At 52.4% G+C, this 21,800-nt stretch overlaps 1 protein-coding gene and 1 long non-coding RNA gene across 10 annotated transcripts in view; one reads left to right on the top strand and one right to left on the bottom strand.

The window, feature by feature from the left end:
* POU2F2 (POU class 2 homeobox 2) overlaps positions 1–21,800 on the top strand; it is a 76,553-nt gene extending 54,753 nt beyond the window's left edge. For 5 of the 9 annotated variants that reach the window (XM_045442176.1, XM_045442177.1, XM_045442175.1 and 2 more), the window contains 10 exons: positions 12,539–12,644; positions 12,733–12,824; positions 14,497–14,610; positions 14,845–14,986; positions 15,077–15,225; positions 15,327–15,503; positions 16,781–16,847; positions 18,067–18,268; positions 18,413–18,486; positions 18,741–21,800. In XM_045442176.1, the coding sequence (XP_045298132.1) occupies positions 12,539–12,644; positions 12,733–12,824; positions 14,497–14,610; positions 14,845–14,986; positions 15,077–15,225; positions 15,327–15,503; positions 16,781–16,847; positions 18,067–18,268; positions 18,413–18,486; positions 18,741–19,072 (1,455 nt within the window). In that variant the 3' untranslated portion in view covers positions 19,073–21,800. Of the gene's footprint in view, positions 1–12,538; positions 12,645–12,732; positions 12,825–14,448; positions 14,611–14,844; positions 14,987–15,076; positions 15,226–15,326; positions 15,504–16,780; positions 16,848–18,066; positions 18,269–18,412; positions 18,487–18,740 lie in introns of all 9 variants that reach the window. The other 4 variants (XM_045442180.1, XM_045442179.1, XM_045442184.1 and 1 more) reach the window with 3 other exon arrangements.
* On the bottom strand, positions 181–7,172 carry LOC123578869. Its single transcript, XR_006702542.1, has 2 exons — positions 938–7,172; positions 181–447 (listed from the first exon to the last, which is right to left on the bottom strand). It is a non-coding gene; the product is annotated as an uncharacterized LOC123578869 (long non-coding RNA).

Genomic DNA, 21,800 nt, shown 5'->3' with positions numbered 1-21,800 from the left:
GTGGAAGGGCGCCCATGTGGGCACAAAAAGGAAAGGCTGAGACTCTGAACTAGTGCCCAAAAATGTGTGCCCTGGAGGATCCAGTGAGAGACTCTCTTTCAGAACGGGGGCCTGTGGCCACTGGGTCAGGGAATGCTGTGTCCTCTCTGGCCATTCTGGAGACTTTGGGTACACACTGAATCATGAGTTAGTGGCTGTATTTGTTTCCTGGGGCTGTCATGACAAAGCCCCACAAACTGGGTGGCTCTAGGGAGAACCCCTCTTTGTTTCCTCTAGCTTCTGGAAGTACCAGAAATCCTTGGTGTTCTCGTAGCTGGATCGCTCCAATCTCTGCCTCCATGGTCATATGGCCACCTTCTCTCTGTGCACGTCTGTCTCTGTGTTCACACTTCCCACCGATCACTGGATTAGGGCCCACCCTAATGACCTCATTTACCTTGATTACATCTGCAAAGACCGTGTTTCCGAATACGGTCATTTACTGGCACTGGGGGTTAGGACTTCTGACGTATCTTTTGGCGAGCCCTGATTCAACCCATGATAGTGGCCAAAAAATTTCCCATAAGGATAGTCGGCAGAACAGAGTAGGAGTTGAGCAGGCTTCCCCTCCTGACAGGCCTGCACTCTCCGCCCCATTCACACTTGCCCCTGTCACCCATTTGTGCTGTCTGCCTGGGTTCTGTAAACATTTGAGTCTGTAGCCCGCGTTCCAGGGCAGTGAAGGTCCTGAGAAGTCCTGCAGCAAGGAACCTTGTTTGACTTCCCTCAGCCCTGTGTTTCCCACAATGGCTGCTCCTTGGGTTGCTTTTCTTTCTCTCTACCCACCCCTTTCCATGAAACCCCAGGGCCAGATGCCGTCTACACAGAGGTGTCCAGTACCCATAAGGTCGTTCCCTTGACAGAGTTCAGCTTCCAGCAGGCCCGTTCCACTACTTACCAACGCTTCCATGTGAGACCGTCCTTAACGCTGAGCTGGTATCTGCCTTCTTAGGGCTTCCTGCCTCCGGGCCTGGTTCTGTAGAGACACACACAGCAATCTGTGCCCGCTGCCCCGTGACGGCTCTTCCAAACTTAGCCTCACAATGGCTGGCTCGCCATGGTGACTGTAACTAGAGTCTGGCAGGTGCTGTACTAACGGTGACCTCCTTGAATCCACAAATCCTCATCCTGGCCGAGGTCACCCGGTGAGCACAAGGGGCAGGATAGCCCTGCAGCCGGGCCTGGGAGTCCAGGGCTCTAACCATAGGACCCGGGGCCGCTGCCTTTAGCTATTGTCCCCAGCTTTCCCGCTCTGGCCACCAGAGACCCCAGCAGCAGGAGGACGCCTCACAGCACATGCAGTTAGTTCTTCACGGAGCAACACCAAGGCTCGGGGCTCCTCACTAGGTCCCAAGTATCAGTGCCCCTGCTCTGTTCTCCTTTCTACCTGGAAGTCGGCTCCCTCCCTTTACCTGGACAGCTCCTCTTCAGCCTTTAAGCCTCAGCTTGGGAGTCCACACCTCCAGGAAGTTCTCCATGACTTCCCTCCCTCCAGCTGGTTTATAATCTGCCTCCTGCCTCCTGCCTCCTGCCCCCTCTGGGAGTCCCCAGCCCTTTCCCCTCCTTCTGGCCCTAATCACCAGTGCTGTGTCTGAAGATGCCTGAGGAAATATCTGTGGAAGGAACAAAGGCCACAGGGAGGGGGAGGGAGAGAGCCACCCAGTGCAAACCGGCCAAGCCATTCCCCCTTGGGAGCAGGAGGCATTCCTTCTGTTCGTAAACTCCTAGAACCACCTCCCCCAAGTTCCCTGAGACCCAAGGACCCAGCGACCCAGGCTGTAGCAGGCTAGTCCTCTGCCACCTGCTGTTCCGCCCAGTCTCTGATTCTCAAGGACGCCTCCTCTAACTGTCCTGCCAGCCCCTTCCTCTGGCTCCTCCCTCCCCAGCTCTGATCTGCTCAGTCCTGTTGTCTGCAATTGCAAAGCCAGGACCAAGAGTTTGTTTTCTGGGAGTTCTGTCACCCTGTGACCTCATTTCCCTAACAGACGAATGTTTATCCCCAGTTCCAGGCACCATGCTGACCAGGAACAACCTGGAACGTGGGTACCACATTCCTCCTGTGTTACTGCCTCCCTGCATCCACGGCCATTCCACCCCTGGGCTTGACCCCTCTCCTCAGTCTATGTCTCTTGGGCCTGCCAATTCTACTTCCCATGACTGCTCAGCTCTGTCCTGTGGTCATTTCACAGACATTTCCTAGCCCCCTGTGTGTCAGGCCCTGGCGGGAAGCTAAAGACTTAGAAGTGACTCAGACCCTTCCTTGCCCCCTAAAGGCTCCCAGTCTTGTAGGGAAACACACACCAATGAACCACTAAGAAATGTTTTACTTGAAAAATACTAAGAAAGTAAAAAACACCCCTAACCCTATCACTTTAAAATTACATAATGTACTAAGGGAAAGTCCCCCATCTGTCCCTGTGCCACCAGCTTCCAAAGTAGTGTCAGTTAAACAGTTTGGCAGGAATCTTCCCTGCATTTTCCTAGCTAATACAGAGAAAGGGACAATTATAACACACTTTTATAATTTGTGTGTCCAACGCTCAGCATGATGCTTTCCACCAAAGGGGCCACCTGGATGTTTACTGAATCAATGAGGGGTGTTTTGCTGCAGCTTTTCAATCAAGGGTAGGGAAGACATCTCTCCAGGGGAGTAATTCAGACTGTATGGGGTAGGGGTAGACATTGATGGAAAATTTACATTAATTGTTAAAACATCGTTTTGTATTTGGAAGGGAAAAAAAAATCCCTATTTTCATAATATGACTATGGCAAATAAAGCTTGACAAGATCTTTTAGGCTGGCAGGCCCTACTGAACAAAGGTTTCCCAGAGAAACCTACTGGGTGTGGTGGGAGTGTGGGAAAAGACAGGTGACCTGTGCCTGAAGGAATCAGAGAAGGCTTCTTGGAGGAGGTGGTGCCTGACCTGAGCCCGGACAAGTAGGAGTTTACCAGGTATACGGAGTGGAGAAAGCTGTTTCAGGCATGGAAGGTAAAATGAGAGAGTAGGGGGGGCTCCGGGAGGCGGGGGTGGGGGGCCAGCAGTGGAAGACAGCGCAGGATGAGCTAGGAGGGGTGTCAGCTAGACCAGACTCCCCTCCAGGTGGCTGAAGACGTAGAAGGGGATATTTGGCTCAGATCACTGAAGAGGCCCAGCCCCAAACTCTGTCCCTTTTTTCATTCTGAGGCAGACAAAATGGGTGCCGGCACTTTTAGACTTGTTCCCACCGACCAGGGTTGAGTTAGTGTCCTCAACCACTGCCCCCCAAGAAGGTAGGGTCAGCCCACTTGGGCCATGTGACCTGAGAATGGGGGAGGGCCAGTCCCCAAGAGGAAGAGATGGCTCCTGAGGCTTGGAGAAGGGGCAGCAGGTGCCAGGGCAGCCAAACCTGGAGGCGTGTCGTCTGTGTACCCACAGGCCCCTGGCGGCCAGGAGCTGGGCCGAGGCGTAGTCACTCCACAACTGGTTGGGGTCTGCTGTTGCTCACCTATCCTGGAATTTTAACAGGACGCAGCACGGGATGTAACACACAATGTGCATGTAGGTGTTTCTTCTCCCCGTCAGATGGGTCTCAGCTTTTTGGTGTCCCGCCCCAATCTCTGGGACTTCCTGGGCTCCACGTGGCAGGGCCAACCTTTGGGGGACGGGGGCACACAGAGAATCCCACACTAGAGACAGGCCACCTGTGTCCATATCCCTTCCCCCCAAACTTTAGGGCTTCCTATAGGGAAGTGCCTGGAATGACAGAGTCATTCACGCATTCATCCAGCACTTATTAAGCACCTTGTGTATGCCAGGTGCCCGTTTGTGGCCCCAAGGGGACAGCTGTGAACAAGGCAGCAGTGGCTGCCCTTGAGGACCTCATGTTCTAGTAGGGAGCAGAGAGTAAACAGGTAAACAAATGAGCAAAACAAGACCATTTTAGAGGAAGCGTACTAAAGAAAATGAAGTGGGCTGGTGTCAGAGAGGGAGGAGGCCACTCTTAATGGGGTGGCCAGGGAAAGTTTCACTGACAGGGTGGCCTTTGAAAGCTGAGGTCTGAATGAGTCAGTCATGAAGAAGCCATAGGGAGAACTTAGGAAAAGGCAACAGCAAGTGCAAAGGTCCTGAGGTGGAAAGCAGCTTGACATCAGGGCACAGAGGAAAGTGGTATGTCTAGAGCAGAACAAGTGAGTGGAGGACAAGTTAAGAGGTGAGGGGGAGGCAGGCGGGACCAGGTTTTGCAGGGCCTTGTAGGGCAGATCAAGGAGTTTGGAATGTTTACCAGGGAAACATTGACGGGAAGCTGTTGGGGGTTTTAAGCAGGTGGGTGGCATGACCCCACTGACCCTTTCCACAGCTCTCTCTGGCTGCCACGGGGAGAATGGACTGTGAGGGACCAGAGTAGAAGCGAGGGGCCCAGTGGGAAATCCTTGCAGCGATGCAGGTGGGAGATGAGGGTGATGATGGGGGTCTGGGATGCTATTTTATACGGATAGGATAGATGAAGGATGACTCCTAGGATTTGGGCTTCAGCAATCAGATGGTGGTGAGGGAGCTTCCTGAGTTGGGGAAGACTGGGGAGGCACAGTGTGATTTGGAGGGCTGGAGTAGGGAACCGGGAGTTTCCTTTTGGACACAGCAGTGTATAAAGAGTCTATTAATCATCCAAGTGGAGACATCAGATAGGCAGACGGACATCTGAAGCTGAAGCTCGGTGGAGAGGCTGGGTGTGAACAGCTCACAGCTGCCGGGCAGAGGATGGGGTTTCCTGCCCTTGAGAGTTCATGATCCGGTGGGGTGACGTGGGGGGAGTGACATGGGGGTGCAGGGCTAGCAAACGCTTGTGCTCGGGGAGCGTGTTGTGATTTCCCAGACACCTTGCAGATGCTAATATTACTCGGGCCTCAGAGAAATCCTGTAAACAGTTAGACATTATTAACCCCATTTTGTAGATGAGAAAACCGAGGCCCTGAGAAAGGTGTGACTCAGTAATAATGACTACCATTTATGCAGGCCCACTTCAGTGAACAGAGATCGGGCTAAACACGCTATGTGCATTGTCACACTGAATTCCTTTAAGAGCCCCGTGGGGTAACTGAGACTTAAACAGGGGAAGGGGTGCCCAGGGTCCCACAGTGTGTGAAGGACAGTCAGGTTTCCAGCCCTGTGCACTGTCCCCCTATATAGTTAAGGAGGCCGAGGCCCAGAAGAAAGAGCTGGCTTCCCCCGAGTCACACAGCTAGAAGCAGGCAACAGGGCTGAGACTCAGAACCCCCAGGTTCCCAGCCGGCAGGGACCCTTGCACCCCTCTGACTTCCCTCCCACCCGATGTGGGAGCTCCCGCTGCACAGTTCCGGGCAAGTGAGGGTGCAGTTTCTCCCCAGTGGCTCCCAGGACAGGTGTTCTCTGCCTTCCCACGCAGCCCACTCCACCACCGGGTGCCCTGACACGGCTCAGAGGGTCGGGAAGCCCATCCTCATGCTGAACACGACTGATGATAATGTAGTTTACGTGGTCCCCAGACACCCCTTTCCTGTCCTCCCTGCTATGGACTTGACAGCTGTCCATGTCTTGGAATGGGGTGTCCAGAACTGGTCATGGTTTGCCATCCCAGGGGTGACTGCTGAGTGAAACGCAGACACCATCCCAGGCTGGGTGGCTGCCAGAGCATGTGTGGGGGCCTGCAGTTGGGGGATGGGGAGTCTGCCCTGTGCGCTGGAGTGAGGCGCTGCACCTGGGCCCATGCGGCCCAGTTCCTTTTAAAGGCTTTCTCTCCACCTCCCTCCACCCCCAGGTGGAATTGAGTCCAAACGGGAAAATGGACAATTACCCTCCAGTTCACCCGTGAGTCACGTAAACTGTCAGTCTTTCTGCCCAACTGTGGCCAAGATCTCAGTGCGTCAAAACGCAGCCAGTCTGCTCTGAGACTCCACCGGTCTGTCCTAGGTTTTACTCATTCACTCATTGGAAATTCACTGATGGCCTGCTGGGTGCCTGTACTAGGGTGGAGGTGATCAGAACGCAGTGATGAACAAGAAACCCAAGAAACCATCTCTTCCCTTTTCAGCGTTGGCGGGGTGTGCTAGTTTTTCTCACAGGTTAGGGACAGAGCCACTAAGTATCTTGGCCAGGGGCCCTTCCCCAGTTCTCTCCACTTCCTCTAATCTCTCTACCAGCTTGACTTGGTCGTAACACGCCCCCAAGTGGCTTCAGATTGCTCGCTGCCTGTAGATTGTGGAGAAATGGGGCCTCCTACTGGCTAACCCCAGTCCTGAGACAGCACAGCACCCAGAATCTTCTCTCTTTTTCCCATTCTGTAATTTCTTCAGTCAGCAAATGTTTAGTGAACATCCACTATGCCCGAGCGCCTTTTTGCATGGAGAATACAGTGAGGAATAAGGCAGACAAGTCTGTGCCCTCTCCAAGCTGGTGCCTGCTCATAGCTGATAATTGCTATAAAGGAAGGAAAAGAGTATGATGTAATAGACATTGAGGAGAGGAAGACTCATCAAAGCAGGTAGAGAAGGGAGGTTTCTCTCAGGAGGGGGCATTTTACAGAGACTTGAATGATGAAGAGAGGCCAGTCATGTGCAGATCAAGAACGGCGGGGGCGGGGGGGGTGGACAGCATGTGCAAAGGCCCTGAGGTGGGGACCTCTTCTGGGTTCAGTAACAGGAAGGACACTAGTGTGACTGGCTTAGAGTTAGGGAGTGAGAGTTGTGAGAGACAAGGAAGGCGGGGTCATGCAGGGTCAGGGCAAGGAGTTGAATTATTTCAAATGTGATAAAAACCAGTAGAAGCTTTATTGTTCAATTAACATTTCAGAACAGGAACCTCCTGGAGGGGGCTGTGGATAGAATTCCAGGGAGTCCATGAACTTGGATGGGAAAAGCTTATGTCTCAATTTTTTCTATCCTCTAACTGCAAATGTTGAATTTCCTTCTATTATGAATATAGACAGCAGACCACAATAGCATTAGCAGTACTTGGACTTTGTATAAGTATTTGGACAATGGAATACAAAGATATTTCGATACACTTGTCACAGATCCCTTAAAATAATTGTTTTCGTTCATCATCACTTTGAAATTACAGTAGTCATCAGATGTACTGCTTGACCTTGTTATTTAATGTGCTATAAAGAAACCCAAAGATTATTATTATCTATTCAAAATGTTTGATGATTTTTTCAATACAGTTGATTTCCTATGAAATCCTATGTATTTCATTCTATGCACATTTATTAAAAATTTTTAATATTTATTTTTGAGAGACAGAGAGAGACAGGGTGTGAGCCAGGGAGGGGCAGAGAGGAAGGGAGACACAGAATCCGAAGCAGGCTCCAGGCTCCCGACTGTCAGCACAGAGCCCAACACGGGGCTCAAACCCACGAACCGCGAGATCATGATCTGAGCTGAAGTCGGACGCTTAACCAACTGAGCCATCCAGGCTCCCCGTTTCACGCATTTTTTTTTTTAACTCTGAGAAGGAGCCAGTAGGTTTTGTCAGACACCAAATAATTCAGAGCACAAAAAAGTTTAGAACTTTTAGCACTTGAAGGTATATCGGATGGTGGAGAGGAAGGGACGGAGAGTGTCGGGACTGATCCCTAAGTTTCTGGTCTGAGTAACAGTGAATGGGGGTGTGTTTGGGTTTTTCATTTGGACTTCTCACCATGAGACCTTTGCAAATTGGGTGCATTTCCCCCTCCCTTTTCTTCTCCCTGCTGATTCAGAAAGAAATCTGCAGACACCTCTCTTAGACGTCTGGGGAGAAAGTGGGATTTTCACTGAGTCACACTAGGGAGACAGAGTAGTTAACAAATATTGCAATCAGCAAGCTAATCAGAAGAACACTGGTAATAAGACTTTATTTCTGGCTTTATTCTTGGATTCAGTTCAGTGTGCATTTAATGGGGGCTTGCCAGACTGTTGAGGGACAGGGAGGCAAGAAAACTAAGACATGGCCTCTGCCTTCTCGAGTTTCAGTGTAGCAGAGGGAAAACTGTATATAAGCAAATGCATTGCAGTTTAGAGCAGGGTGGGTTCAGTTTGTGGGGCCTGATGTTTATACGAGTTACAGGGCCTTAAATTTTTTTTAATGTTTATTTATTTTTGAGACACAGAGCTCAAGTGGGGTAGGGGCAGAGAGAGGGAGGGAGACACAGAATCTGAAGCAGGCTCCAGGCTCTGAGCTGTCAGCACAGAGCCCGACATGGGGCTCGAACCCACAAACTGTGAGATCGTGACCTTAGCTGAAGTCAGACACTCAACCAACTGAGCCACCCAGGTGTACAGGGCCTTTCTGAGAAAAAGAAGACAAAATTATGAAACCAAAATTAGGTATGGGGACTGGGAAGGGTTCTTTGTAAAGGGAAGGGGCTGAATCCCAAGCTTCACTCACTTGGGGGCCAGGCCTCATGTGGAAGGGAGGCTGCCATGTGAGTTATCAGGTGGAGGAGTCTTGGAAGAGAAGGCAGAATGGACAGTTTCAAAGGACAGAGTATTGGGACTTCAAACCCCTTAAGCCGAATTCTTAGATGACTGGCAGCTAGAGTGACAAAGCAAGAGGTCAGGAGCATTTGGGTACTCTGTCCACTTTCCGAAGCACATGGAGAAGGCAGAAGCCTTTGCAGTAGACAGGGAACTGCCTCGAACAGTCGAAACAGGAATGGTTGGAGAAACAGGGATGTTGGGCAGAAGTGACTGTTCAATTGGGTCAGTGGGTGTGGGACAGCTTTATTTCTTTATGTATGCTAGGTAAATGTTCAAAACTCGAGTTACGGAAGGATTTACAGTCTTGCCAGTTTCTGGTGCAGTTTTCCAGGTATAGTCTACGCATACCCAGGGAATACCTAGATATACTTTAAAACACACACACACACACACACACACACACACACACACACACAAACAGCAGCATATCATACCCTCTGTCATGCCTCTTGAGCTCTCCACTCAACAGGACATCTTGGAGATTGTTCCATATCAGGACACAAAGAGTGTCCTCCTTTTTCATGAATGCATAGTATTGCACCATAAAGATCCACCCTAATTCATTTACCTATTCCCCACTGCTGTGCATTCAGCTTGTTTCCACTCTTTTGCTAAAACACTGCAGGCTGCTAGGAATATCCTTCTAGAGAGATTACTTTGCACAAGTGTGAATGTATCTCTAAGATAAATTCCTAGAAGTGGAATGGGTCAAAGGGTATATGCCTTTGTAATTCTGACAGACATTGCCAAATTATCTTCTCACCAGTGACACCTAAGAGTGTTTGCTTCCTCATACACCCCGACACAGCATGTTATGCACTGCTGCTGTTCTCTTTGTTGATCCGATAGGAGAAAAAAAAAAAAAAAAGTATCTCAGTGCAGTTGTAGCCATATTTCTCTTCTTGTGAGTGAATCCGAATATTTTTTCATTCATTTGTATTGAATGTATTTTGTATTTCCTTTGCTGGGCAATCACCAGACCTGTTGGCCAGATTACTATTGGATTGTTAGTTATTTTCTTATTGATTTGTAATCACTCTTTATATGTTGAAGAAATGAACCCATTTGTGTCAAGTTACTTATGTTTTTCCTCAGCTTGTTTACTTCCTAGGACATTAAATTGGTCTTTGGAATAATAATAGCACTGGGAGGAATTGAGGGGCATGAGTCATCCCTCTGTTTCCCCGAAGGCAAAATAATGTCACTCTAAATGACATAATTTTCAACTGCGCATAAAAGTTGTTGAATAAATTATGAAGCATCAGTGTTGGTTCATTCGACAAATATATGTGGAGTACTTACTGGGTGCCAGATGCTATTCTAGATGCTGAGATTATAATGATGACCAAAACCATCAAGATCACACTCTCGTGGAGCTGACTTACCAGTGAGGGAGATGCACTGTGAAAGCGTAAACAGAAAAAGAGGTACCTTGAGATAGTGATAAGTCTTATAAAGGAGGTGAAATGGAGGTAACAGGAGGTATGGTGGTGGCTGGTTTAGATTAGATGATCAAGGAGGATATCTCTGAAGAGGTGATTTTACATGAGGACCTGAGTGACAAGAAGGGTCCAGGAATATAAGAACTAGAACTGCCTGGCAGAGGGAACCTTTACACGTGCAAAGGTCCTGAGGTAGGAAGACTAGGACAGGTTTCAGTATTAAGGACCATAGAGATCAGATGAATAGTTTTTATTGTATTGTTCTGGCTACAAGAAGCCATTGGAGTGTTGTGTATGTGTGTGTAAGGGGGTCTTGCTTTTTCCTTTGGAAGTGTTCAAACCTAAAAGTAGAGAGTATGACATAAGGAACTGCATGTACCTTCACCCAGCTCAATAGATGTCAACATTTTGCCAATCCTGTTTCATCTGTCTCCTCACTTTTTTGGTGGAGATGCTGGATTTTTTTTTCTCTCCCTCTTTCCCTTAAAAAAAGGGGGCACCTGGGTGGCTCAGTTGGTTAAGTGTCCAACTCTCGGTTTCGGCTCAGGTCACGATCTCACAATTTGTGAGTTCGAGCCCCACACTGGGCTCCATGCCGACAGTGTGGAAGCTGCTTGGGATTCTCTCTCTCCCTTTCTCTCTGCCCTTCCCTTGCTCACTCACTCTCTCTCAAAATAAATAAATAAGCATAAAAAGGTTTTGAAATTTTTTCACTGAAGTCTAACAAATACTAAAAGCGCACACATCACTGACACTCACAAACTGAGCACACCCATGTAACTCGCACCCAGATTGAGAACTGTATATGGCCAGCTCCCCAGGAGCCCCTGGGATGCCTCCTAACCTCCACCTCCCAAACTTCTATCATGCAAATGGAGCCATACAGGATGTTCTCTATCATGTCTAACTTCTTCCACGTATCATGTTTGGGAAGTTTATAGTGCTGTGTGTTCTTATAGATTGTAGACTGCCCCTTCTCGTTGTTGTTCCAGTGAATCAGTTTACTTACCTATTCAATTCTTTTTTTTTAACGTTTATTTATTTTTTGAGAGACAGAGAGAGACAGAGCATGAGCAGGGGAGGGGCAGAGAGAGAGGGAGACACAGAATCTGAAGCAGGCTCCAGGCTCTGAGCTGCCAGCACAGAGCCTGACGTGGGGCTCGAACCCACGAGCAGTGAGATCATGACCTGAGCTGAAGCCAGACGTTTAACCAACCAGGCGCCCCAACCTATTCGATTCTTGATGGGTACTTGGGCTTTCTTCAGGTTTTGGCTATTACAGATGGTTCTGCCGTGAACATTATGATACATGTCTTCTGGTGAGCACACATATGCACCTATGGGGGCTTATACCCTGGCGTGGCACCACTGGGTCATGAGGCAGGCGTAGGCTCGGCTTTCATAAACAGTGCCAGTATTTGTCTGCTAGGGCCGTCCTAACAAATGACTACAAACTGGCTGTCTTAACAGAAATTTAGGGGCGCCTGGGTGGCTCCGTGGGTTAAGCATCGGACTCTTGATCTCAGCTCAGGTCTTGATCTCAGGGTTGTGAGTCCAAGCCCCTCAGTGGGCTCCACACTGGGCGTGAAGCCTATTTAAAAACAACAACAACAACAAACCGTAGACATTATTCCACAGTTCTAGAAGCTCCGAGTCCCAAGCTAGTGTGTTGGCAGGTTGGCCAATCTTCTCTCTGGGTCTCTTCACAGTGCCTGTCCTCTGTGCATGTTTGTCTCTGTGTCCAAACTCCCCCTTACCCTATAGATACCTGTCATATCGGATTAGGACCCATCCTGAAGACTTAGTTCTACCTTGATCATCTTGATCTTTTCCTCAGCTTGTTTACTTCCTAGGACATTAAATTGGCCTTTGGAATAATAATAGCACTGGGAGGAATTGAGGGGCATGAATCATCCCTCTGTTTCCTCGAAGGCAAAATAATGTCACTCTAAGTATCATAATTTTCAACTGCACATAAAAGTTGTTGAGTAAATTATGAAACATCAGTGTTGGTTTATCTGACAAATATACATGGAGCACAAATATATGTGGTTCACATATATGTGAACCCCTCCAGGGTTCTGGGGGTTAGGATTCCTACCTATCTTTTGAGGGGAGGACACAATTCAAACCATAACATTACCAAAGAGTCTTCCAAAGTGGTTGAACCAATTTACTCACTCACTATTTGCTGGAGTGTTTTAAAGGTAATTCCAGACATGATTATCATTTGCCTTGAGTGTTTTAAAAAGGAGGGAAGAGTTGGTCTGATTTACATTTTTAAACGATGCTATTTGTTCTGTGGGAATGTAAGACAAGGCAAATATTTCTTCAAGAAAGAAAAGGTAAATAAAGAGCGAGCCCTCCCGGGACAGCCCAGATAGGACGCTCTGGTAGCCACGGGGTTGGGGGAAGCCTCCTGGGTGCCCTTAGCTCAGGGGCGCCATTCAGAGACCAGGTTCTATCCCTCGCTGCCCGCTGCCCGCTGCCCGCTGCCCGCTGCCCGGAGCCAGGGCAGGCCATGCAGATGGGGCCGGGCCGGGACTCAGGCTGTCTTTCTGTCCACCCCCCTCCCTGCCAGGACATACAGCAGCTCCTCCAGCTTCAGCAGCTGGTGCTTGTGCCGGGTCACCACCTCCAGCCACCCGCTCAGTTCCTGCTGCCGCAGGCCCAGCAGAGTCAGCCAGGTAAGGTCCCACCAGGATGGGTCCCTGACGATGTTTCCACAAAACTCTCCCTCTCCCCTCACCCCGTGCATTCCCCTTGTCTCTCCAGGCCTGCTACCGACGCCAAATCTCTTCCAGCTACCTCAGCAAACCCAGGGAGCTCTTCTGACCTCCCAGCCCCGGGCCGGGCTGCCCACGCAGGTGAGAATGTCCCCCCGCGTGTGCCAGGCTGGGTGAGCAGGAGTGGGAAGGAGAGGGCCTCCTCTCCCTTTGACCCTCCCCACAACTATCAGGGCCAGGACAGGAGTCAGGAGATCTGGGATCCAGCCCTGCTGTGCCACTGATTTGCTATGGGACCTCAGTCAAGCTGCTCTCCCTGTCTGGGTCAGCTTCTTCCTCCACAGAATGAGGGGAGTCAGCCAGGCCAGTGGCTCTTAGCCCTTTCAGACACATGGACTCCTTTGAGAAACCTGATGAATGATTTTGATCTGACCCCTGCTGTCCCAAAATGCACACGTGCCTAAGTACACAAAAAACCTATAGGCTGTGGCCTGGCCTTTCAGTTTGCTGACTGGCTTCTAGACTTTAATAATAATCCTTCATGATTCTTTACGGATTTCAACGCTCCCTCCTACCCATTTTTTTAACAGTCCTTTCAAAAAATATGAACAATTTCAGAAAGCCCCCCCCCACCCCCCGCAAATGTAGGGACTAATACAGGGCTGAGCTGCCATTCTGAAATCCAAAACGCTTGGAAAACCAAGCTGTTTTTGTGATGTGAGACCAGAAGTCATTTGGCTGCCAAACCCCTCTAGACCTGGGGCAAGGAGTATGGCTTTCCTTCCTCCCTCCTGTGTGATAGTCCTGCTTTGCTGGGGGCTGTTAATGTGTTCAATTATGGGATGATGCCTTGACCCTGATGGGGGGGGGGGTCACCTTATTTCTGATATGTGCCCATGTAGGCTTTCTAAAATCTGCAAAATTTCTGAATTCCAAAACACATCTGGCCCCAGCATTCAGGTAATGGATCAAGGATTTTTGTGACCAACGTGGCTGCACTCACCACCTGCTTCAGATCTTTTATTTTTAGGGAAGTGAAGCATTCCAGAGAGAGAGAGAGAGAGAGAGAGAGCAGTTGCTTCTTTGTAAATCCCCCAGTCACCCTCCCCATCTACTTTAAAAAATACTTTCACTTTAAAAATAAAAATAAAAATACTTTCACTTAATTTGCAACCTTGAACCAGATTCTCCCAATAACCCCATGGGTTCAGTAGAGCAGCCACGATTATTTCCATCCTGCAGAGGGGAAAACGGAGGCCCAGGGAGATTTTAAGAAACTTGCCTGAGTTACCCTGGAATTCGGTAGCACAGTGCTTGATTCCCTGCCTGAGAGAAGGATAAAACCATGGCCCGCATCCCACCCCCACCCCCCCGGGGGGATAAAGCCCTGAAATAGTTCATAGTTTTTGAAAGGGGTGTTAAAAAAAAAAATGGGTAGGAGGGAGCGTTGAAATCCGTAAAGAATCATGAAGGATTATTATTAAAGGAGCTGGCTGCTCCTTTCTGGGAGTTTGCAGGCTGGGGGTGGGGGATGTGCAGAGAGTTCCAGGCAGTGAGAGGACCCTAGTGGAGAAGCAGAGTGTCTCTTTGCTGGGGACTGACAATGAGTGTGGATCAGCCTCCTTGGGGACAGGTAGAGGAGAGTGAGCAGGAAGAGGCTGGACGGCAGGGAGGGAGGGAGGGAGGGAGGGGGAACCGCGCAGCCGTTGCTGAGCCCCATCCCGGTCCTCGGCCCTGCATCCCACCCTCCTGCCGACCCCACCAGGCCGTGACCCGCCCCACGCTGCCCGACCCGCACCTCTCGCACCCGCAGCCCCCCAAATGCTTGGAGCCACCATCCCACCCCGAGGAGCCCAGTGACCTGGAGGAGCTGGAGCAGTTCGCCCGCACCTTCAAGCAGCGCCGCATCAAGCTGGGCTTCACGCAGGTCTGGGGCCACCGGGCAGGACGGGCTATGGGCAGAGGGTGACCGGGCCTGGCCAGGTGGTGGGTGAGGCACGGGCCACGCCTCTCTTGGGCACCCGCTACCCAACTCCTGAGCCGGGGGGCGTGGCCAGGTGGTGGGCGGGACGAGAGGCCAAAGCCGGCTGGTGGGCGGGGCCAGGGTGTGGCCCAGAGGTCTGGCCCTGACCGCCTTCCCATTACCGCCCCACTGGGCCAGGGTGACGTGGGCCTGGCCATGGGCAAGCTCTACGGCAACGACTTTAGCCAGACGACCATCTCCCGTTTCGAGGCCCTCAACCTGAGCTTCAAGAACATGTGCAAACTCAAGCCCCTCCTGGAGAAGTGGCTCAATGACGCAGGTTGGGATTGCGCTGGGGCTCCCAGAGCGGGCGGCCGGCTGTGGGCGCGGGAGGTGCCCTCTCATGCTCCCCGTCTCCTCCCGGGCACAGAGACTATGTCTGTGGACTCAAGTCTGCCCAGTCCCAACCAGCTGAGCAGCCCCAGCCTGGGTTTCGACGGGCTCCCCGGCCGGAGACGCAAGAAGAGGACCAGCATTGAGACAAACGTCCGCTTCGCCTTAGAGAAGAGTTTTCTAGCGGTGAGACCCCGGCCTCCAGGGCGGCCCTGACGGCCAGCGGGGATGGGGGCCGAGGAGGGAGGGGGTCGGACCTGCGGTTAACGGAGCCCTTCTGCCCGCAGAACCAGAAGCCTACCTCAGAGGAGATCCTGCTGATCGCGGAGCAGCTGCACATGGAGAAGGAGGTGATCCGCGTCTGGTTCTGCAACCGGCGCCAGAAGGAAAAACGCATCAACCCCTGCAGCGCAGCCCCCATGTTGCCCAGCCCGGGGAAGCCGGCCAGCTACAGCCCCCATCTGGTACCGAGAACGCTTCTGGGGGGTGGGGGCATAAAGCTCTGGCAGGCTCTGGGAGACCCCCGCCCCTAGGCAGGTGCTTCTGTGAAGCCAGGCCTACTTGGTTGTCCACAGTGCCTAGCACGGAGGCAGGGAGACTCACCCTTGGGGACCGTCTGTCACATGGATAAGGCATAGTCACACAGGGACACAGTTTCCAAGGAACTGCGGTCTTATGTGAGAGATGCAGGCACCCGCAGACACACACCGACATAGCCAAAAACAGTTATCACCGGGCGGGGCCTCACAGGGATGGATCCCAGGTAGGGGATGGAGGTACTCCCACACACACAGGTTCACAACCACACAGAGGGAGGCAGGGACAGCATTACATACTGAGTATACACTCAGGCCCACCGCAGCACGCAGACCCACTCGGGATCAGACACACTGGGACACCCTTTCATTGCATCTAGTGTGGAAAGGGCTGCGACACTACAGCGAGGAACAAGGGGCCCAGAGGAGCGTCCCACCCCTCCCTGGTATGGAGGAAGAAGGGACCATCCGAGCTGAGTTATAAAGGACAAGGGAGAGGTAGCCAGCCACGTGAAGCCCAGGCAAGGGGCTGCTGTGCAAAAAGGCCTGGAAGCCTGGGTGTGCTGAGCCCAATCTGAGGAACTCCAGTGCAATTTAATGTGGTTGGAGTGGGAATGTATATGTATATGAGTAGGGGTAGGGGATAGGCGGGGCCAGACTCCCAAGTAACATGCTGAGGAGCTCGAACTTGAACCTTAGGCGGTGAGGAGCTGAGGAAGAGTTTTGAGCTGAGGAGGGAGAGGGTCACATTAAGAGTGAAGTTTCTAGAGCTGATGGAAGCATGAGACTGGAGGCATGGAGGCCAAGAAGGAGGCTGCTGGGTGGTTCCAGAAAATCAAGGCAATGTGACATCCCAACACTCTGATGCAGAGACACCCCTGGTCATCATAACCCCCCCCCCACACACACACACACACATACACGTGCACACGTGCACTTCAGACCTGCAACTGGTTGGTGTCAGAAGAGAGGTGGGGGAACACTCTCAGTTGAGGATTATTTCCTCCCTGTGGCTCAGGATCACTTAGGAAGATGCTAAGATAGATATGATGGAAAGAACTTGGCATAATACAAGCATAGCATTGTGCCCAAAGCCCCTTCTCTCCCCAGCCTGGGGGCAGAGGAACGGGGGTCTTACCGTCAGAGAGTATCATGGGGGCTGCTGGGAAAGTGGCCTAACCATGCTTTCTTTCCTCTCTCCCCAGGTCACACCCCAAGGGGGCGCCGGGACCTTGCCATTGTCCCAAGCTTCCAGCAGTCTGAGCACAACAGGTCAGGGAGGGCAGAAGCCCGTGAGGGGGCATTGGGAGGACACAGTGCAGGCACCGGTTTTTCTAGTGGCTTAGGGTGCCTGTGGGCCTCAAGGCTGAGCTTGGGGATGAGGGAGGCAGGGGGCACAGAGGGGAGAGAGTGACCTTACCCTTCCTTGCGGGAGCAGTTCAGCTTTCATCTGCTCCAGGATTTCATATGAGAAAAGCTTGGGGTTGCTAAAAGTTGAACTTGGGTTCTGTTCCTGACATTTTAAACTATGTGAACTCCAGAAGTGACTTTACCTCTCTGAGCCTCAGTTTTTTATAAAATTATTGTGAGTGTATAATACCTACAAAGCTATATACGTGAATATGTACATGTAAGAGTATGTATAAGTATTTGGGTGTGTGTAATACACACACATATACACACGGCTACCTGTGCATAAAGCCCCCCTTGCTGCCTTCCTGGGGCAGGGCATGTGTAACGGGAGCCTGGCTGGCTCAGGCAATAGAGTAGCTCTTGATCTTGGGGTCGTGAGATCGAGCCCCGTATTGGGTGTAGAGATTACTGAAATAAATAAAGTAAAAAAGGGATTTAAAAAATGCCATATTGATTTTTCTCACGTTAAGAAATAATAAGTGGAAGTTTATAAAGTAGTAAGGGTGTGCCTGGCACTATCTAAACTCTTTAGAAAGAATATTAACTTACTTTATCGTCACACCCTTTTAATGAAGTAGCTTCTATTATTATGCCCATTTTCCACATCAGGGAACTGAAGACCAGAGAGGTAAAGGCACTCGTCCAAGGGTACAGGTGGGGCATAACAGTCAGGAAATTGCTGCCTTGGCTGTCTGGCCTGAGTCTGGGCTCTGAGCCCCGTCCTCCTGGGCGCGCAAAGCCGCAACCCCCTGCCTGGCCCCCAGAGGGAGCCACAGGGCGTGGTCTTCAGGGCGCCCGGTTCGGTCCGCCGGAGAGGGGGAGCCGGCGCTGAGGTTCGGGGCGGGGTTCGCACCGTGTGAGCGCACTGGGCACAGGGCTCGGCTCAGTGCATGGCAGCTGCTCACACTGCGATTAGCGGTTGCTGTCACCGGGGCTGTGGGCAGAGAGGGCGGGAGGCCTGTCTGTTCCTCCGGAGGAGATACGAGCTGGGCCGCAAGACGAGCCGGAGTCGACCCGGGGTCCTCTGAGGAGGACGAGTGGAAGCTCAAGTCTCCATCTCTCTGTCTCTCTCTGGCAGTTACTACCTTATCCTCAGCTGTGGGGACGCTCCACCCCAGCCGGACAGCCGGAGGGGGTGGGGGCGGGGGCGGGGCCGCGCCCCCCCTCAATTCCATCCCCTCTGTCACTCCCCCACCCCCGGCCACCACCAACAGCACAAATCCCAGCCCTCAAGGCAGCCACTCGGCTATCGGCTTGTCGGGCCTGAACCCCAGCACGGGGTAAGTGGACGGCTGCAGTTAGGGAGGCTGTGGGGAGAGAAGCAGGGTCGCCGCCGCCGCTGCTTCCCGGGTGGGAGCCGCGCCCCAGTTCTGCCGCCCGGCGGGTCCCTGCCCCTGCTAACGCCTCTGCTTTGCCTCTTGCAGAAGCACAATGGTGGGGTTGAGCTCCGGGCTGAGTCCAGCCCTCATGAGCAACAACCCTTTGGCCACTATCCAAGGTGCGTGCTGCCTCATGTCACTCCCATCGCCTCCAGCCTGGCCCCCTGGGGCCTCGAGCCCTCCCCCATTGCTGCTCCAGCCATGCCATCCTGCCCCTGCTCACTGCATCGCTCGCCTCTTCATACCCATCTCACCTTTGGGGAAGGTGTGAGGGGTGCTGATGGGGATCAGTGGGGCAGATGGGAAGACAGGGGACGCTGTGGGCAGGATGCCAGAAGGCGCCCCCAGCCCAGCTTCTCTCTCTCCCCACCAGCCCTGGCCTCTGGTGGAACCCTGCCCCTTACCAGCCTTGACGGCAGCGGGAACCTGGTGCTGGGGGCGGCCGGCGCGGCCCCGGGGAGCCCCGGCCTGGTGACCTCGCCGCTCTTCTTGAACCACGCTGGGCTGCCCCTGCTCAGCGCCCCGCCTGGCGTGGGCCTGGTCTCGGCAGCGGCTGCGGCCGTGGCAGCCTCCATCTCCAGCAAGTCTCCAGGCCTCTCCTCGTCCTCCTCCTCGTCCTCGTCCTCCTCCTCCACTTGCAGTGAGGCGGCAGCACAGACCCCTGGAGGCCCCGGGGGCCCCGAGGCAGGGTCCAAGCCCGAGTGAGGGCCCACCTTGCCTCCCCTCCTACTCCTCTGACCCCCACCTCAGTCCCCCGCCTGGGAAGAGGGCGAGGAGGCCAGCAGTGGTGGGGCGGAGGGTCCTTGGACAGGAGTGACAAGGGAGGAAAGACCAAAAACAAAAACAAAAAACCCCAACTAACCAAAAAAAAAAAAAAAAAAAAAAAAAAAAACAACAAAAAAAAAACCCAAACAAAACACACACACAAAAAGAAAGAAGGAAAGAAAATGAAAGAAACCAACCAACAAAAAAGAAACCAAAAATAATCACAACAGAAACCAGCTGCCCCAAAGGAACCAGAGGTGAAAAACAAAAACCAAAACCAAAAATCCCCCAACAAAACCAAACCAAAAACCAGTTGCGAGCCAGACCTCAGTGTGCTCACCCTCACCGCTACGACACCAAATACGAACCCCAGCCAGGGGCAGAGAAGCCTCTGCAGGGAGGACCTCGCGCCGAGCCTCTGGCTGTGGGGCCAACCCCCAACGTTGCCTCCCCCAGTGGGGGCCAGAGAAGGCAAAAGAGAATGTGCCAGCCTCCAGCCCCAGCCCCCAGCCCTGGGCCAGTGAAGACGGGGCACAGCCTGGGGCCGATGGGGTGGGCCCAGAACCACCCGCCAAATGTTCTTTTCCAGAAGGTGAAAGAGAAAGGGCCTGAACAACCTTACACCAAATATTCAGTAGCTTCATCCAAAGGATGTACAGAATTTTTAGCGTTGCGCTCAACAGAATGTGTCCCTACCATGTGTCCCCCCCTTTCCCTCAACCCCCAACTCTCCCCACCTGGGCAGGGGGTCTCGCTTTAACCTCCTCCCCTCCCCCAGCCAGGGGAGAGTTCAGGGGCAGGCCTGGGATGACTTTTCAGCCCTTGTACCTCCCCCCTTTTCCCTTTGAAGAGTGGGCTAGGCTGTTTTGCGAAGTTCTAGCTCTCACATGTCCCCCCTCAACTCTGTCACCCTCCTCTGCTCTGGAATCTACCCCCCCTCCCCAGCCCAGGGGAAGGTGGAAGCTTCAGGCAAGAGGGGATGAGGTGAGGGCATTCAAGTTGTCTTTTTTTCCATCCTCGTCTGTCAGTTTCCCTGAAAAAAAAAAAAAAAAAATTCATATTCCAGTGCCTATCCGTGGGATCCTTCACGTTCTTTGACATTGACCAGAAACCAAAAAGAGAACTCACCTCGCTCTTCCCACCCTGTGCCCCTCTGATACTGGCAGATGCCTCTTCCTCTCCCCCCCCCCCACATATATACACGCACGCACCCCAGTGGTGGGGTTCCTCGAGGTGGCATCCCCATCAGGGTCCATGTGGCGGGGACAGTGCCATGATCTGTGGTCCCCATCCGAGAGGGCGCTGTGGTGGCCACCACTCCCACAAGACTTCCCTCGAGTGTTGGCTGGACCCCTGTTTGCCCAGCCCTGGACACATCTCGACGGACAGAGGAGAGACATCGCTGGGAGCCACTTTTGCCCTCCTGCTATTGTGGAGGCCAACAAAGTTTTGAACCAAAAAAAACACAAAAAACAAAAAAAACCAAACAAACAATAAATTAAAACTAGAAAAAAAAAAGAATTTATAGATATATATATATTTAAGGGAAAGAAGACGAGGACTCTTCAAGAATAAGAAGGAGCCGCGAGGTGGAACCAAGTCCCTGCGCCAGTGGTCCAGGCCCTTGGTCCCCAAGGCGGATGGAAGGACAGACGCTTCTTTCTCTTCACAAATACCTCATGGACGTCGTCTTTGGGAAAGCCGGAGGGGGAGGCTGGGGCAGGGCCTGTCCCTCAGCCAGGGCGGATGGAAGCGGGTGGGCAGGGCTGAGAGAGGGCGGTCAGGGACAGGGGTGAAGAGCCCCAAGCTCCCTGCCCCCCAATCAACTGAAAAAGCTTTAAAAAAAAAAAAAACAGGAAGAAAGGAATGAGAAAGCAAAAAGAATGGACGAAGGAAAACGAACAAACTTTCGGGTGGTTTGATTCCTCCTTTGATTTCTTTTTCTGTTCTCTTCAGTCTGTTCTCTCTCTGCTTCCCTCTCTCCCTCTTCCTTCGCTTCCCTCTCACCCCTCTCAATCCCCACCTTGCTGTGTCTCTCCTCAAACCAAAGTGTTGCTGTGAAGGACGCGAGCCATGGAAATCAGAGGCCTGGCCCCCGCCGGGCAGCGCACACGGGAGCCAGAGGGTGCCGCTGGACACTCGGAGGAGAGGCGGACGCCGCCCTGGGCCCCGAGGCCTCAGCGTTCTCCCTTTCTTTCTTGTCTCCCTTCTCCCACCCGGGAGATGAAACTGTTGGGCTGGGCCACGGAGACGGCAGAGACTCGGCTGTTTCGGGGGTCTCGGGGTGCCTTGTCTGGGCAGCGGCGGAGTGGCCGCCCCTCCCGCCCTGGCACCGCCGAGCCTGGCGTGCCATCGACCCGTCCTCGCCGGAATGTAAGCTTCTCCGCTGAACCGACTCCCTGCCCTTACCCTACCTCTGAGTGTGTCCATTTTTATTTCCTGAAGAGAAGGGACTGGCGAGAGGGCCTGGGCCCCAGCCCAAGGGTGGAGAGGGGGGCCAAGGGCTCCTGAACAGATAGGAAGGACATTTGAGCAGAGCAAAGTGAAAGGAATTACGACCAAAAACCCCTCCGAGAAGACAGGCAGCATGGAAGGCATGGTGGAGATGACTCAGACAAAAACTATGATTCTAGACCAAAAAAACAAAAACAAAAACAAAAAACACACA

Source organism: Leopardus geoffroyi, chromosome E2 (genome assembly GCF_018350155.1).
Source record: "Leopardus geoffroyi isolate Oge1 chromosome E2, O.geoffroyi_Oge1_pat1.0, whole genome shotgun sequence".
NCBI classification, from domain to species: domain Eukaryota; kingdom Metazoa; phylum Chordata; class Mammalia; order Carnivora; family Felidae; genus Leopardus; species Leopardus geoffroyi.
Note: the sequence above shows the minus strand (reverse complement) of the source record. Positions and strands in the feature narration are given on the sequence as shown.